The sequence below is a fragment of the Ranitomeya imitator genome, chromosome 2, assembly GCF_032444005.1.
Source record: "Ranitomeya imitator isolate aRanImi1 chromosome 2, aRanImi1.pri, whole genome shotgun sequence".
NCBI classification, from domain to species: Eukaryota; Metazoa; Chordata; class Amphibia; order Anura; family Dendrobatidae; genus Ranitomeya; species Ranitomeya imitator.
In genome coordinates this window covers 183,308,911-183,328,933 of record NC_091283.1, presented here as the reverse complement: position 1 = coordinate 183,328,933, position 20,023 = coordinate 183,308,911, and the positions used below count along the sequence as shown (strand labels likewise).

The window sequence follows — 20,023 nt, the reverse complement described above, 5'->3', positions numbered from 1 at the left end:
TCTGGTGATAATACTGAACTGCAAGTTCCAGCATGCCACCAGGGACTGAAGAACAAAGAGACAGAGTTAAAACTTTTGTAAGAACTATAGAACACACTGCTCATCCCCAGGAGATGGCGTATGCAATGTTTCTACACCAGCAATGACTGACAGGCAGGAATCCCTCAACTGAGCCGGCGACATACCACAAGGAAGGGTTAATCCTTGCCCTGTAGGTGCATAGGGATTAGGGCAGGCAGGGGCAAGGGTGTGTCTGGCACACTTCACAAAGTGGGATCCCCTCCAGTCTAAGTGTGCGATCCAGGGCTTCCACATCACTGCGGGCGTCTGCTAATTACCCAGCTCGTGTCAGCTACTATTCACCGGCTTCCATATTTTATCTACCTGGCAGGTAACCATCAGGAGGCATGCAAAGGTTTGAGCTGTCGGCATTTACTTCCTTTCTAGATGTAGCAGAGCTGAGTCTGTTACCGGTGATATCTGAATGTGGGAACTATTATAGCGCCCGTGCTACCACGACGTGAGCCCTATAGTGTGCGGTCTACATCAGGGTATATCCCCTGGGGCCGTATATACAATTGGGAGTGGATAATTTGCTGTGTATTGTCACAGAAGCGCCATTGTGGGCGAGCTTTCCTGAAATAAAATCTGCAGCATAAATTTACTGGATATAAAATTTATGAGGTGGCGGATCATCACGTATTCCTCCGGTGAAATGTTCGGAAATGCTGTCACATTTCTGCCTCCAAATTTACAGTGAAAATTGCGGCTGCTGATTTTACACTGAGGGGGTTTTGAGGTGTGCAGCGGAAACATTAACCTTAAGGGCTCGTGTTTTCGGTCTGCGTGAGAGATGGATCAATTGTCACCATTGCACTAGTGCATGAGATGTTTTTCCACATGGTCCAACGGGTAGAAAATAGTCATAGAAAGTGCTAAGTCTGGTCTGTATGCAGTGGTAGGAAGCTCCTGCACCCATCACCAAAATTACAGATGAGCACACCGAGCCAATCACATTTACATTTTGTGTATGTGGCTGGCCCAGATTTTTTTTTTCTTTAACACAGCCGTCTGATCCCGGGCTGCAGGCTCTGTAGATTTGGGGCTGATTCAGTGAATTGACTACATTAACTACTATGTAAACCATGGGCGGCCAGCACCTTGTGCGGGACCCTCCACACTACGGCAGGACCCCCCGCACACTACGGCAGGACCCCCCGCACACTACGGCAGGACCCCCCGCACACTACGGCAGGACCCCCCGCACACTACGGCAGGACCCCCCGCACACTACGGCAGGACCCCCCGCACACTACCCCCTACACACGACGGCGGGACCCACTACACTCTACCGCAGGACCCACTACACTCTACCGCAGGACCCACTACACTCTACCGCAGGACCCACTACACTCTACCGCAGGACCCACTACACTCTACCGCAGGACCCACTACACTCTACCGCAGGACCCACTACACTCTACCGCAGGACCCACTACACGCTACGGCAGGACCCACTACACGCTATGGCAGGACCCACTACACGCTACGGCAGGACCCACTACACACTACAGCAGGACACTGCACACTATGGCAGGACCTCACTGTCTTATTAGAGACTGTGCCATGGACTACATATAAACCTACCTCATTATCACATGATGACGAAGCCAAATGACATATTGAGCTCTGCTGCATCTATACCCTGAAATCCACATGTAGCCATCCCCCCATATACAACCGTGATTGCATTTATATGCTGTGAGGAAAGTGGATGATCTGCAGAGCACTTGCCTCATCCTACGCCCTCTCCCAGACGGCGCTCATCCCAGACGTCTTATTCCTGTCACTTTCAGATCCGACCAATGACCTATACAGTAGGGATTAAGGTGTCATCCGGGGAAAGTGTTGAATGACTGATCCTTACTTGCTGTAGTTAATGACTGTCGGGCTAAGCCCAGAGCCCCCTGGAGCACAGCCTGTGGAGCAATTTAAGGTTTAAGTATTCCTCCTTTTGGTGAAACCCATGTCATTTACTCTGGCTTCACTACTGAATATCCTGCATGAATTTATGGGCGACTTCATCCCGTGCTGAAAACTATTGCTTCTTTTTATACCAGATGTTGCCAAATTTATCGAATAAACCCAGCAGCAGCAGCAGCAGGAGGCCACCTCTTCCACAACCCTGCTACAAACATATACATCCTACCACTATGTTTCCTTTTAGTGTTTATCTGTAACGACTCTATACAAATATATACACATCCTACATACGGGATTAGCACCAGCCCCAAATTCTGCTGAGGAGGCCAAGATGCCGAAAAGCTAAAGGAGCAGCTGTCACTAAGATATACACAATGCTCCTCTATGAGGAGGCCAGGAAACCGCTACGTGGGGCGCGAGAGAGTTTATCCCCGTCCCCTTAACGTACAGTAATAAGGATCAAGAGTTTTTCACATGGAGTAGTATTCACGGGATTAGAGGACTAAGAGGATATTGGACCCGATGTCTCGTCTGGGACGGAGCATTGTTCACACAGGCTCGATCCGCAATGTTAATCTCATCCACAGGGAACTAATTGTTGGGTAATTAGAAGACCCCAAAGGTAAATGACTAAACTCCGCGATATCCATGATATCCCCTGGGAAAGCCAGCCGTGAGGATCACGTTAACTTGTGCTTGGTTGGGTATAAAAGTTAATCCCTCTCCCCACAGAAGTGATTACGGAGTTCAAAGCTTCTTGGGACGGAGAACAGAAATGTTTACGTTGGAGACGTTTTTTTCCCTTCGCCGACTTCCAGCACAGATTGGGTTTGTATTGACAGCATAACCCTGCACATAAATAGTATCCCCCATAGTGCTGCGTATGGCAGGGTGGTCCTGTGCCCAGGACATCCCTTGTATCACTGAGGGCATAGCCTGTCCGTCTAGGGCGCCTTCCTGAGCCCATTCATACATACATTATACTGGTATAGGACAAGACATCAAGTTCCTATTAGAGTGGGGGGGACCCCAATATTCAGAATTTTGGGGCAAAAACACAATACATGGGATTTTATATGATAATTCAATAGCAAAGTCATAGCACAACAATAGAAGTATAGTGTACGGAGGCTGCTGGGGGGCATTCACCGACACACGTGGTGCTGTGAGGAACACTGCAAGCCAGGGTCCTACATATGGTCCCAGTAAATGCATATGTCGTCCTACAGTAAGGGGTCCTGTGTGCACTGTACTGGGGTCCCGTCAGCTGCATACAGTAAACATTCCTATATACTGTATATGCAGGCGTATACACGTGGTCATGCGGGTGCTATCTGTAGGAGCACTACATAGTAGGTGGTCCTCTGCATACACCCACACTATAGAGGGGTCCTAATGGGTGCATACAGTGCGATTCCTAAACATATTGCATATAGCACATAAATGGAATAATGCACACGCTTTATATGGGACCCTATTAGTGGAAAACATCTGCAGTAGTGTATTCCACATGCAACAGATCCCTAATACACTGCATGCACCAGGGACCCTCTGAGCGCACCTAGTGGTGGGTCCTATGCACTCACCTACACCATACACGGGTCACAATCAGTGCACACAAGACAGGATGCAAGGGGCAGAAGTAGGAATCTTGTACAGATGACATACACAGTATAAGGGGCATTCAGTAGGGATCATATATTTATATGACATTGCTATACGATGGACATCCAATACACATGACATCCATAGTACAAGGGGAATTAGTAGGGATCCTATACAATGACATCCCTATACAGAGGCATTAGCAGGGATCCTATACAATGACATCCCTATACAGGGGGCATTAGTAGGGATCCTATACAATGACATCTCTATACAGGGGCATTAGTAGGGATCCTATACAATGACATCTCTATACAGGGGCATTAGTAGGGATCCTATACAATGACATCTCTATACAGGGGCATTAGTAGGGATCCTATACAATGACATCTCTATACAGGGGCATTAGTAGGGATCCTATACAATGACATCCCTATATAGGGGACATTAGTAGGGATCCTATACAATGACATCTCTATACAGGGGCATTAGTAGGGATCCTATACAATGACATCCCTATACAGGGGGCATTAGTAGGGATCCTATACAATGACATCTCTATACAGGGGCATTAGTAGGGATCCTATACAATGACATCTCTATACAGGGGCATTAGTAGGGATCCTATACAATGACATCCCTATATAGGGGACATTAGTAGGGATCCTATACAATGACATCCCTATACAGGGGGCATTAGTAGGGATCCTATACAATGACATCCCTATACAGAGGCATTAGCAGGGATCCTATACAATGACATCCCTATACAGGGGGCATTAGTAGGGATCCTATACAATGACATCTCTATACAGGGGCATTAGTAGGGATCCTATACAATGACATCTCTATACAGGGGCATTAGTAGGGATCCTATACAATGACATCTCTATACAGGGGCATTAGTAGGGATCCTATACAATGACATCCCTATATAGGGGACATTAGTAGGGATCCTATACAATGACATCTCTATACAGGGGCATTAGTAGGGATCCTATACAATGACATCCCTATACAGGGGGCATTAGTAGGGATCCTATACAATGACATCTCTATACAGGGGCATTAGTAGGGATCCTATACAATGACATCTCTATACAGGGGCATTAGTAGGGATCCTATACAATGACATCCCTATATAGGGGACATTAGTAGGGATCCTATACAATGACATCCCTATACAGCGGGCATTAGTAGGGATCCTATACAATGACATCCCTATACAGGGGGCATTAGTAGGGATCCTATACAATGACATCTCTATACAGGGGCATTAGTAGGGATCCTATACAATGACATCCCTATACAGGGGGCATTAGTAGGGATCCTATACAATGACATCTCTATACAGGGGCATTAGTAGGGATCCTATACAATGACATCCCTATATAGGGGACATTAGTAGGGATCCTATACAATGACATCTCTATACAGGGGCATTAGTAGGGATCCTATACAATGACATCCCCATACAGGGGGCATTAGTAGGGATCCTATACAATGACATCTCTATACAGGGGCATTAGTAGGGATCCTATACAATGACATGTCTATACAGGGTACAGGGGACATTAGTAGGGATCCTATACAATGACATCCCTATATAGGGGACATTAGTAGGGATCCTATACAATGACATCTCTATACAGGGGGCATTAGTAGGGATCCTATACAATGACATCCCTATATAGGAGGCATTAGTAGGGATCCTATACAATGACATCTCTATACAGGGAGCATTAGTAGGAATCCTATACAATGACATCCCTATACAGGGGGCATTAGTAGGGATCCTATACAATGACCTCTCTATACAGGGGGCATTAGTAGGGATCCTATACAATGACATCCCTATACAGGGGGCATTAGTAGGGATCCTATACAATGACATCCCTATACAGGGGGCATTAGTAGGGATCCTATACAATGACATCCCTATACAGGGGGCATTAGTAGGGATCCTATACAATGACATCCCTATACAGGGGGCATTAGTAGGGATCCTATACAATGACATCCCTATACAGGGCGCATTAGTAGGAATCCTATACAATGACATCCCGATACAGGGGCATTAGTAGGGATCCTATATAATGACATCCCTATACAGGGGCATTAGTAGGGATCCTATACAATGACATCTCTATACAAGGGGCATTAGTAGGGAACCTAGACAATGACATCCCTATACAGGGGCATTAGTAGGGATTCTAGACAATGACATCCCTATACAAGGGGCATTAGTAGGGAACCTAGACAATGACATCCCTATACAGGGGCATTAGTAGGGATCCTATACACATGACATCTCTATACAGGGGGCATTAGTAGGGATCCTATACACATGACATCTCTATACAGGGGGCATTAGTAGGGATCCTATACACATGAAATCTCTATACAGGGGGCATTAGTAGGGATCCTATACACATGACATCCCTATACAGGGGGCATTAGTAGGGATCCTATACACATGACATCTCTATACAGGGGGCATTAGTAGGGATCCTATACAATGACATCTCTATACAGGGGGCATTAGTAGGGATCCTATACAATGACATCCCTATACAGGGGCATTAGTAGGGATCCTAGAGAATGACATCCCTATACAGGGCGCATTAGTAGGAATCCTATACAATGACATCCCTATACAGGGGCATTAGTAGGGATCCTAGAGAATGACATCCCTATACATGGGGCATTAGTGGGGAACCTAGACAATGACATCCCTATACAGGGGCATTAGTAGGGATCCTATACAATGACATCCCTATACAGGGGCATTAGTAGGGATCCTATACAATGACATCCCTATACAGGGGGCATTAGTAGGGATCCTATATAATGACATCTCTATACAGGGGACATTAGCAGGGATCCTATACAATGACATCTCTATACAAGGGGCATTAGTAGGGATGCTATACAATGACATCCCTACACAGGGGCATTAGCAGGGATCCTAGAGAATGACATCCCTATACAGGGGGGGCATTATTAGGGATCCTATACAATGACATCTCTACACAAGGGGCATTATTAGGGATCCTATACACATGACATCTCTATACAGGGGCATTAGTAGGGATCCTATACAATGACATCCATATACAGGGGGCATTAGCAGGGATCCTATACAATGACATCCCTATAGGGATCCTATACAATGACATCTCTATACAGGGGCATTAGTAGGGATCCTATACAATGACATCCCTATACAGAGGTATTAGCATGGATCCTATACAATGACATCCCTATACAGAGGTATTAGCATGGATCCTATACAATGACATCCCTATACAGAGGCATTAGCAGGGATCCTATACAATGACATCCCTATACAGGGGGCATTAGTAGGGATCCTATATAATGACATACAGGGGGCATCAGCAGGGCTCTTAGGCACAAGCCTTCCCCCACAGGACCCCGTCCTCCCCCATGTGCCGCCCCCTCCCTCCAGCTGCCCGCACTCACCCCCTGGACGCGGCTGCTCTGATTCTGGAGCCCGGGTCAGATACCGGCTCCATCACGGTTACTTCATTCTTTCGGTCGGGGGCTTCAGGTCCATCGGAGTGAGAGCATCAGGTCCCGCAGTGGGCACCCAGCAATCCCACATACGACTGGTGCAAGTGCCACTCACCCCCCTGGGACTCGGCATGTACCTTGGGAGGGGGGCAGTGGGCAGGTCTGGGGTGAGCTTGGACCCATGACAGGCTGACCCCTGGCAGAGCTCTGTGCACCCACTCTTCTTACTTTAGGGGGGTCCCTGCCCTGCCTGCACACGGAGATTCCTCCCTGCTGGACCCGAGGCACAGGGAAAGGAAGGTTCAGAGCAATGCACAGGATCTAATACAGCGGGAGACCCCGCGCTCAGGGCCCCTGCTGCCCTCTAGTGGCCACACGTCACTACTGCATCAGTATGCGAGTTCTAGGCAAAGTGAACTTTTTTAAACTTTTCTTTGAATTAAACTTCCATCTCCCATAGATCTGATCACAAGCGCCCATGCTGCCCTAGTTTAGGTTGCAGCTTGAGTAAACAAGTACCCAAAAAAAGAATACAGCTCCTCGAGCTACAACAAGACTCCAAGATCCAGATTTCCCCAGGAAAAGCCAGAAACCTAGTAACCAGGCCTCTGCCACCTGCTGTGCCCCCTCATCACCACCAGCATTGCTGCTAATGGGGGATCTGCTTACAGATGTTTACTGGTGAGAATCAGCTGAGACTTTTGACAGAAGTGTGGTAAAGAGGGGGAGGGGTGAGAGCAGCCATCATGGACCACAACTCCCATCATTGGGGCTTTATGAAGTTCTGATGAAGCAGCACAAATATATACAGACTCACAACTCACTACTACAGACTGGTACTGATCCCTACTGCAGCCTGGCATTGATCCCTACTGTCACCTGGCACTGATCCCTACTGCAGCCTGGCATTGATCCCTACTGTCACCTGGCACTGATCCCTACTGCAGTCTGGCATTGATACCTACTGTAACCTGGCACTGATCCCTACTGTAACCTGGCATTGATCCCTACTGTCACCTGGCATTGATCTCTACTGCAGCCTTGCATTGATCCCTACTGTAACCTGGCACTGATCCCTACTGTAACCTGGCATTGATCCCTACTGTAACCTGGTACTGATCCCTACTGCAACCTGGCACTGATCCCTACTGCAGCCTTAAACTGATCCCTGCTGTAACCTGGCATTGATCCCTACTGCAGCCTGGCACTGATCCCTACTGCAGCCTGGCACTGATCCCTACTGCAGCCTGGCACTGATCCCTACTGTAACCTGCCACTGATCCCTACTGTAGCCTGGCATTGATCCCTACTGTAACCTGACACTGATGCCTACTGTAACCTGGCATTGATCCCTACTGTAACCTCGCAATGATCCCTACTGTTACCTGGCACTGATGCCTACTGCAGCCTAAAATTGATTCCTACTGCAGCCTGGCACTTATCTCTACTGCAGCCTGACACTGATCCCTACTGTAACCTGGCACTGATCCCTACTGCAGCCTGGTACTGATGCTTACTGCAGCCTAAAATTGATTCCTCCTGCAGCCTGGCACTGATGCCTACTGCAGCCTTAAACTGATCCCTGCTGTAACCTGGCATTGATCCCTACTGCAGCCTGGCACTGATCCCTACTGCAGCCTGGCACTGATCCCTACTGCAGCCTGGCACTGATCCCTACTGTAACCTGCCACTGATCCCTACTGTAGCCTGGCATTGATCCCTACTGTAACCTGACACTGATGCCTACTGTAACCTGGCATTGATCCCTACTGTAACCTGGCAATGATCCCTACTGTTACCTGGCACTGATGCCTACTGCAGCCTAAAATTGATTCCTACTGCAGCCTGGCACTGATCTCTACTGCAGCCTGACACTGATCCCTACTGTAACCTGGCACTGATCCCTACTGCAGCCTGGTACTGATGCTTACTGCAGCCTAAAATTGATTCCTCCTGCAGCCTGGCACTGATGCCTACTGCAGCCTTAAACTGATCCCTGCTGTAACCTGGCATTGATCCCTACTGCAGCCTGGCACTGATCCCTACTGCAGCCTGGCACTGATCCCTACTGCAGCCTGGCACTGATCCCTACTGTAGCCTGGCATTGATCCCTACTGTAACCTGACACTGATGCCTACTGTAACCTGGCATTGATCCCTACTGTAACCTGGCAATGATCCCTACTGTTACCTGGCACTGATGCCTACTGCAGCCTAAAATTGATTCCTACTGCAGCCTGGCACTGATCTCTACTGCAGCCTGACACTGATCCCTACTGTAACCTGGCACTGATCCCTACTGCAGCCTGGTACTGATGCTTACTGCAGCCTAAAATTGATTCCTCCTGCAGCCTGGCACTGATGCCTACTGCAGCCTGACACTGATCCCTACTGTAACTTGGCACCAATCCCTACTGTAACATGGCACTGATCTCTACTGCAGCCTGGCACTGATCCCTACTGCAACCTGAAACTGATCCCTACTGCAGCCTGGAACTGATCCATTTGCAGCCTGGCACTGATCAGTACTTTTGACTGGCACTGATCCCTACTGCTGACTGGCACAGATCCCTACTGCAGACTGGCACTGATCCATAGTGCAGACTGGCACTGATCCCTACTGCTGATTAGCACTGATCCCTACTGCTGATTGGCACTGATCCCTACTGCTGACTGGCACTGATCCCTAGTGCAGACTGGCACTGATCCCTACTGCTGATTAGCACTGATCCCTACTGCTGATTGGCACTGATCCCTACTGCTGACTGGCACTGATCTCTAGTGCAGACTGGCATTGATCCCTTCTGCAGACTGACACTGATCCGTAGTCCAGACTGGCACTGATCCCTACTGCTGATTGGCACTGATCCCTAGTGCAGACTGGCATTGATCCCTACTGCAGACTGGCACTGATCCATACTTCAGACTGATTTCTACTGCAGACTCACACTGATCCCTACTGCAGTCTAGCACTTATCCATACAACAAAATGACATATAATTTTTACTGTGTATGACTACACAAAGCTCACTACTGCAGCCTTGCATTGATCCCTTCCCTACTGTGTTAGCATAAGTTCTGTTCCTAACAGTATACACTAGACACTGCTCCCTTCTGCATGGTAACAATAATACCTACTGCAGGAGACCACATACTGCACCTTACTGTATAGAAGTGCACAATGCTCCCTACTGCAGGATGATGCATACAGTTTCTTCCTGTATACCACTAGACACTGCTTCTTGCTTACATGTACAGGTTGACACTGCGGACTACTGTAGCCTTACAGTGATCCTGTATGAAGCCACAGATTGTTTCTTTGCAATCAGATACTGATCCCTACAGTGAGTCCACTGTACACAAACAAGACACTATTCCTACTACAGTCTGGGGCTGATCACCCCCATGCAGCTACAGACCTACTGTACCAAAATAATGCATTACTGCATATAACCTGACACTGCTCCTTACTGCAGCCACCACTGATCCCTACACTATACAATTACTGCTCGTTACTTTATTCATACATTTTTTTAAAGGGAATCTGTCACCAGGGTTTTTCCCTCCATGGGAGGGCAGCACAAAGCAAAGACAGATACCCTGATCCCAGCGCTCAGTCCCTTACTGTGCTTCTTGCTGTACTTCTAATTATGACTTATTTTATCTGCTGCTGCTCTGCTAGTCTTCTCCCTAATTGCTCTGTCTAACCATGCCCATGCACTGATTAACATAAAGTCCGGAGAAAAATACTGAGCCTTGAGGTTGGGGAGGTCCCGATGAAAAACAACATGGGACTTACACTCATTAGGTATTTTGTTGTTAAAATATTACTCAAAAGTATAAAAAAAACAACAACAAACAGGCAGAAAATTAAATGTTTCACAGATGGACCGACATCTTCATAAACCTACTTTCCAAACCCATACTGATGCTACTCTGCTAGGAGGCGCCATGGTTCTAATTAGTTTTTATTTTCCCATGACACTGATTGACAGCTCTGCACAGTGCGTAGGCAGAAAGCAACCAATCAGCGTGAGGGGCGTAGTTATATATAGCTCATGAATATGGCAGATACCTGGCAGCAGGTTTACTAGTCTTTTAGCGATAATCTGCTGATAAACTGTGATTTTAACAAAACTACAGCAAGCAACCCATTAATGGACACATCGGTGGAATCGGTCTCTGCTCTCAGATTAGGTGGTACAAACATGGTGAAAGACTCCCTTTAGTATGGTAGACAGCCAGAAACTGATCCCTACTGCATACAGAAATACCCTGCTACTTACTATGTACATCCAGACACTGCTACTACAGCATACAGCCAGACACTGCCCCCTACTGTACAATGCCAGACACTGCCCCCTACTGCATACAGCCAGACACCGCCCCCTACTGCATACAGCCAGACACCGCCCCCTACTGCATACAGCCATATACTACCCCCTACTGCATACAGCCAGACACCGCCCCCTACTGCATACAGCCAGACACTCCCCTATACTGCATACAGCCAGACACTGCCTCCTACTGCATACAGCCAGACACTGCTCCCTACTGCATACAGCCAGACACTGCCCCCTACTGTACAATGCCAGACACTGCCCCCTACTGTACAATGCCAGACACTGCCCCCTACTGCATACAGCCAGACACCGCCCCCTACTGCATACATCCAGACATTGCCCCTACTGCATACAGCCAGATACTGCCCACTACTGTACAATGCCAGACACTGCCCCCTACTGCATACAGCCAGACACCGCCCCCTGCATACAGCCAGACACTCCCCTATACTGCATACAGCCAGACACTGCCCCCTACTGCATACATCCAGACATTGCCCCTACTGCATACAGCCAGATACTGCCCACTACTGTACAATGCCAGACACTGCCCCCTACTGCATACAGCCAGACACCGCCCCCTGCATACAGCCAGACACTCCCCTATACTGCATACAGCCAGACACTGCCTCCTACTGCATACAGCCAGACACTGCTCCCTACTGCATACAGCCAGACACTGCCCCCTACTGTACAATGCCAGACACTGCCCCCTACTGTACAATGCCAGACACTGCCCCCTACTGCATACAGCCAGACACCGCCCCCTACTGCATACATCCAGACATTGCCCCTACTGCATACAGCCAGATACTGCCCACTACTGTACAATGCCAGACACTGCCCCCTACTGCATACAGCCAGACACCGCCCCCTGCATACAGCCAGACACTCCCCTATACTGCATACAGCCAGACACTGCCCCCTACTGCATACATCCAGACATTGCCCCTACTGCATACAGCCAGATACTGCCCACTACTGTACAATGCCAGACACTGCCCCCTACATACAGCCAGACACCGCCCCCTGCATACAGCCAGACACTCCCCTATACTGCATACAGCCAGACACCGCCCCCTACTGCATACATCCAGACATTGCCCCTACTGCATACAGCCAGATACTGCCCCCTACTGTACAATGCTAGACACTGCCCCCTACAGCATACAGCCAGACACTGCCACATACTGCATACAGCCAGACACTGCCCCCTAGTGTACAATGCCAGACACTGCCCCCTACTGCATACAGCCAGATACTGCCCCCTACTGCACAATGCCAGACACTGCCCCCTACTGCATACAGCCAGATACTGCCCCCTACTGCACAATGCCAGACACTGCCCCCTACTGCATACAGCCAGACACTGCCCCTACTAATAATCTTAATAATCTTTATTTTTATATAGCGCTAACATATTCCGCAGCGCTTTACAGTTTGCACACATTATCATCACTGTCCCCGATTGGGCTCACAATCTAGAATTCCTATCAGTATGTCTTTGGAATGTGGGAGGAAACCGGAGTGCCCGGAGGAAACCCACGCAAACACGGAGAGAACATACAAACTCTTTGCAGATGTTGTCCTGGGTGGGATTAGAACCCAGGACCCCAGCGCTGCAAGGCTGTAGTGCTAACCACTGCGCCACCGTGCTGCCCCAGATACAGCTGCCCCATACAGCCACCGTGCTGCCCCATACAGCCAGATACTGCCCCTATTGCATACAGCCAGACACTGCCCCCTACTGCATACAGCCAGACACTGCCCCCTACTGCATACAGCCAGATACTGCCCGTACTGCATACAGCCAGATACTGCCCCCTACTGCATACAGCCAGACACTGCCCCCTACTGCATACAGCCAGACACTGCCCCCTACTGCATACAGCCAGATACTGCCCGTACTGCATACAGCCAGATACTGCCCCCTACTGCATACAGCCAGATACTGCCCCAATGCATACAGCCAGACACTGCCCCCTACTGCATACAGCCAGACACTGCCCCTACTGCATACAGCCAGACACTGCCCCTTACTGCATACTGCCAGATACTGCCCGTACTGCATACAGCCAGATACTGCCCCCTACTGCATACAGCCTGATACTGCCCCAATGCATACAGCCAGACACTGCCCCCTACTGCATACAGCCAGACACTGCCCCCTACTGCATACAGCCAGATACTACCCCTACTGTACAATGCCAGACACTGCCCCCTACTGCATACAGCAATACACTGCCCCCTACTGCAAACAGCCAGATAATGCCCCCTACTGCATACAGCCAGACACTGCCCCCTACTGCATACAGCCAGATACTACCCCCTACTGCATACAGCCAGATATTGTCCCCTACTGCATACAGCCAGATACTGCCCGTACTGCATACAGCCAGACACTGCCCCCTACTGCATACAGCCAGATACTACCCCTACTGCATACAGCCAGACACTGCCCCCTACTGCATACAGCCAGACACTGCCCCCTACTGCATACAGCCAGATACTGTCCCCTACTGCATACAGCCAGATACTGCCCCCTACTGCATACAGCCAGGTACTACTCCCTACTGCATACAGCCAGATACTGTCCCCTACTGCATACAGCCAGATACTGCCCCTACTGTACAATGCCAGACACTGCCCCCAACTGCATACATCAATACACTGCCCCCTACTGCATACAGCCAGATAATGCCCCCTACTGCATACAGCCAGACACTGCCCCCTACTGCATACAGCCAGATACTATCGATACTGTACAATGCCAGACACTGCCCCCTACTGCATGCAGCAATACACTGCCCCCTACTGCAAACAGCCAGACACTGCCCCCTACTGCATACAGCCAGATACTGTCCCCTACTGCATACAGCCAGATACTGCCCGTACTGCATACAGCCAGACACTGCCCCCTACTGCATACAGCCAGATACTACCCCTACTGCATACAGCCAGATACTGTCCCCTACTGCATACAGCCAGATACTGCCCCTACTGTACAATGCCAGACACTGCCCCCAACTGCATACATCAATACCCTGCCCCCTACTGCATACAGCCAGACACTGCCCCCTACTGCATACAGCCAGATACTGTCCCCTAGGCCTACTGCATACAGCCAGATACTGCCCGTACTGCATACAGCCAGACACTGCCCCCTACTGCATACAGCCAGATACTACCCCTACTGCATACAGCCAGATACTGTCCCCTACTGCATACAGATACTGCCCCTACTGTACAATGCCAGACACTGCCCCCAACTGCATACATTAATACACTGCCCCCTACTGCATACAGCCAGATAATGCCCCCTACTGCATACAGCCAGACACTGCCCCCTACTGCATACAGCCAGATACTACCCCTACTGTACAATGCCAGACACTGCCCACTACTGCATACAGCAATACACTGCCCCCTACTGCAAACATCCAGATAATGCCCCCTACTGCATACAGCCAGATACTGTCCCCTACTGCATACAGCCAGATACTGCCCGTACTGCATACAGCCAGACACTGCCCCCTACTGCAAACAGCCAGATAATGCCCCCTACTGCATACAGCCAGACACTGCCCCCTACTGCATACAGCCAGATACTGCCCCTACTGCATACAGCCAGATACTGTCCCCTACTGCATACAGCCAGATACTACCCCTACTGCATACAGCCAGATACTGTCCCCTACTGCATACAGCCAGATACTGCCCCTACTGTACAATGCCAGACACTGCCCCCAACTGCATACATCAATACACTGCCCCCTACTGCATACAGCCAGACACTGCCCCCTACTGCATAAAGCCAGATACTGCCGTACTGCATACAGCCAGATACTGCCCCTACTGCATACAACCAGACACCGCCCCCTACTGCATATAACCAGACACCGCCCCCTACTGCATACAACCAGACACCGCCCCCTACTGCATACAGCTAGACACCGCCCCCTATTGCATACAGCCAGATACTGCCCCCTACTGCATACAGCCAGATACTGCCCGTACTGCATACAGCCAGACACTGCCCCCCTACTGCATAAAGCCAGACACTGCCCCCTACTGCATACAGCCAGATACTACCCCTACTGCATACAACCAGACACTGCCCCCCTACTGCATAAAGCCAGACACCGCCCCCTACTGCATACAGCCAGACACCGCCCCCTACTGCATACAGCCAGATACTACCCCTACTGCATACTACTTGATTGCTCATTTATCAGAAAGGCCGCTATCGGGAAATGCCTGGACATGGCAGGTATATTTCTCCCACTGACAATTGACATATGGTTTGGTGGGCGGGAGCATTTGGGGGGATGCCTTTTTTATGGCACACACTACAATATAGCACTTCACTGCACTGCACAGCAGCCTCCTATGCTCTGCACTTTTAGGCTATGTGCACACGATGCGGATTTTGCTGCGGATCCGCAGCGTTTCTGCAGCTGCGGGTCCGCAGCAGTTTCCCATTCGTTCACAGTTCAATGTAAACCTATGGGAAACAAAAATCGCTGTGCACATGCTGCGGGAAAAAATGCGCGGAAACACAGCAGTTTACATTCCGCAGCATGTCACTTCTTTCTGCGGATTCCGCAGCGGTTTTACAACTGCTCCAATAGAAAACCGCAGTTGTAAAACCGCAGAAAAAAAACGCGGTAAAACTGCGGTAAATCCGCGATAAATCCGCAGCGGTTTTCCACTGCGGATTTATCAAATCTGCTGAAATCTGCTGCGGAAAAATCCGCAGTAGACCAGAATACGTGTGCACATAGCCTTACACCTCACCTTGCACGCCACACAGCAGAGAGCGTATACAGCGGAGCTTTTATTCTGCAGCCTGTATCCACCTGCCGTGCACTGCAAATTCAGCAGAACTTCCTGCCATATACTGTGCACCCGCTGGATATTCCTATTAATACAACACAATGGCTGTTCACCTGCACTGCCAATGCAGCATTGCACAGCTCTGCACATAAGGATGGACGCAAGTTGTTCCCTGCTGCGCTGTACATACAGCCGGACATTACTCTGCACTGCACATACCACAGAACATTCCAGAACACTGCCCTGCACATATAAAGGGGCATACCTCTAATCTGCCCCAAGAAGATGGGAGTCTTCCTCTCTGCACATCACACAGATATACAGCCGCCTCATCCTCTGCACGGACTATATAGCAATTTACCCCTATAGATACAGTAGAAAAGTCACCTGCAGTAAGGCAAGATGATATTCCGCTGCTCTGCAAGTATATAGAAGCATCTGGCTCTGCACTGTACAGACCGCGTACAGAGGAGACAACATCTGCTTTGTAGCATCCATTCATTTCTCAGGAGCCCTATCTTTTAGGGATCATTCCTACTCTCTGGTAGCAGATCCATAGATCAGTCACAATACATTGCTTGTTGATCAGGCGGATCTTTACATACAGATACATATTGCTCTGCCCCGAGACTCCGGACATTGTCGCTCACTGGTTTCCCCATGTAACCCATTACAAGTATGCTATGGAATAATGAGAATCCACAGGCCGGGCCATGATTGACACATGCCACATTCTCGGGTCTCCACGCTGGGACAGACGGGACAGTCAGTAATTGGAGTCCGTCAGTAGTGTCTCTGAGGACATCACCTTTTGTGACATCTGGAGAAAACATTTTGGATATTCTGTAACAGTCATGAACCGTAAGGGATGGATTCTGGGATCCGATCGCACAGTCCTACACGGGGTAAGGATTACAGGCTTGGGATGTTCAGAAAGACACGGAAACTCCTGTGCGGTTACGGATGTCACACGTGCGATTCCCAGAAATGGGACATAGAAAGATCTTGTGTGAAACAGTCCTCACACACCAGATCTCCAGACCGGGGCGAGTGCCAACCTGTGACCCCATCATGGCTCGCACACACATCCTATGTAGGTGCTGGCAGTTCTGGGGGCTCTCCGATGATACATCAAGGTGACAGGTGTCATTTACCAAGTCATGGAGCATCAACACATAACACGCCGTGCGTCCATCCGAAACAGCGCCACAATGTGAGGGCAAATTACACTCTGCTTCATATTTCATGGCACCGGGTCATTAGTAACACGGATTTCCGCGCTCGCAAAATCCATTTTGTGCCACTTTGTGTTACAAAACACTATGCGCCCCATGCCCCTTTCTTCATCATCTAACATATGCGTAAAAGTTCTGGTGCAGCAAGAAAAAAAAAAAATAGAAGCGTTGACATCACAAATGGCCACATGCACCTGCGAAGCCAATTAACCCTTCGATTTCCACAGTTAAACAACACCTCCATATTAGTTTCCAATTCAGCGTAAATATACAGTATCATCCCCCCCAAAAAAAACAAGGAAAAAAACGAAATCAGCAAGGAAAACCCTTGCATCTTTTTTTATTTCATGTTAAATGACATAGTCGGCTCTGCTACATGGTAGTAAAATGACACTTACTTGGTGGCTTGGTGAGAAGTACAATCTCTCCTTCCAGCCCCTAAATTCATTTGTATTCATTTGTCCCAGCAGCTAAGATCTTGCTTCTTTTCCTTGTATTCTTGGTTTTTGTTTTGTTTTTTTAATTATTGATTTTAGGCTTTAAATTGACTCCTGGATAGAGAGTCGAAAAGCACCGTGTGTCTCCTGGGTCATTGGAGAGGCAGGTTCATCCGATACTGGAAGGGAATGGTTCTGAAACAGGCAATTATACGCTTGCACTGGTCTTAAACTGGTGTGCAGTACCTAAGTGGTAAGCCTTCTGGATGCTCATTTGACACAGCAAGGCACGAGGGGGAAAAAAAAAGTAAAAAAACACAGTCTTTGAAGAGTCTGTCATAGGGGTACATGAAGACGCGGGGTCTTATAAACCTAGCCTTGTCCTTTTAAATAGATGCAGTCAGTATGAGAGGGGCCTTTTAAAAAAAAAAACAAAAAAAACAGGTATCTGGTTTCAGAGCAAACATTTAACTAATAAGCAAAAATCCTGCCTCCGAAAAGGGAGGGTCCTTGTGGCATACGGGAATACAAGGAGTACCAGTGTCTGTGGACAGAGGCAGCAAACATCAAGGCGGAGGGGATTGGGGATATACAAAGACAAAAAAAAACGTATCATAACAACGGAATGGAAAGCAAACAGGTTCCTCTGGGAAGGCGGAGGGGGCCCCGGCTAATCCAGGGGTGCAGTCGGAGGGCAGCGGGCAGGATGCATGTGTACAAACAAGACATTCACAAGTAAACTTCAGAGCTCCAAGTGGAATTTACCTTCACAGAAGGAAAGAACCCATTGTGATTCCTGCCCGCAGTCCAAATACTTTGAAGTGGATGAGTGTTGTAGTTCAACCAGTTCTATGATTGTTTTGTTTTGTTTTTAAGCAAAATATTGTAACCCCTGACCTTAAGGGTATGTGCACACGTTGTGGATTTGCCTGCGGATCCGCAGCTGTCTTCCATCCGGTTTGCAGAACCATGTAAACCTCTGGAAAACCAAATCTGCAGTGCACATGCTGCGGAAAATACCGCTCGGAAACGTTGCGTTGTACATTCCGCAGCATGTCAATTCTTTGTGCAGATTCTGCAACGGTTTACACCTGCTCCTCAATAGGAATCCGCAGGTTTAAAACCACAGGTGGAATCCGCACAAAAAACGCTGCAAATCCGTGGTAAATCCGCAGATTTTTTTAAAAACTGAGCGGAAAAATCCGCACAGAAATCCGCAGCGTGGGCACACAGCCTAAAAAGCTAAAAAAAAAACTGATGCTAATGATAGGGAATCTAGATTGTGAGATTGTAGGGACTGGGATAATAATGTCTGTAAAGCGCTGATACAGGAAAGATATATATCTTGGTACCGTGTTAGCCAGTAGATAGAAAAATATTTAGAATTGAGAGTCCTCAGTGGTTGATACCTTTTAATGGCGAACTGAAAAGATGGTAACAAATTGCAAGCTTTCAAGACTACACAGGTCTCTTCATCAGGCAAAGTCTAAAAGAAATTCTGAAGAATCACATTTATGCATAACATAGCACAGAGAGAGAGAGAAAAAAAAAGGCGGAAACCATGGATAAGACAGGTGACATGAAGCAGAATTACCATGGGTGATAAACAGTTATGTCCATAAATATTGGGCCAGCTCTTAGATAAGGATTGTTTTATTGTCCTCTGATTAGGGTCTCTGTTGTGATGACCCCTCATAGTCTGAGGGGCAAGTTCCTTAGTTGATGTAAAAAGACATAAATCCATGCGACACATTCATTCCTGCAGTTAGACTGTCAAAGGTCGTCATCAGTTTATATTCCCAGACTCTTCTGTCTCTCTGAGATTTGAAGCTACCTTTTAACACAAGTAATTTCATGTCCATAATGTTATGATTTGGGAGACAAAAATGTATTGCCACAGGTAGATATAACAATCCTTATATAAGAACTGGCCCAATATTTATGGACATAACGGTTTATCACTCATGGTAATTCTGCTTCATGTCACCTGTCTTATCCATGTTCTCCCTTTTTTTTTTTTCTATACTATGTTGTGCATAAATATGTGATTC

At 48.4% G+C, this 20,023-nt stretch overlaps 1 protein-coding gene across 1 annotated transcript in view; it reads right to left on the bottom strand.

The window, feature by feature from the left end:
- Window positions 1–7,431, bottom strand: part of COL27A1 (collagen type XXVII alpha 1 chain) — a 407,011-nt gene extending 399,580 nt beyond the window's left edge. The window contains exon 1 of the mRNA XM_069748227.1: window positions 7,072–7,431. Coding sequence (XP_069604328.1) covers window positions 7,072–7,124 — 53 coding nt within the window. The 5' untranslated portion in view covers window positions 7,125–7,431. The remainder of the gene's footprint in view (window positions 1–7,071) is intronic.
- Between the last annotated feature and the right edge of the window lie 12,592 nt (window positions 7,432–20,023).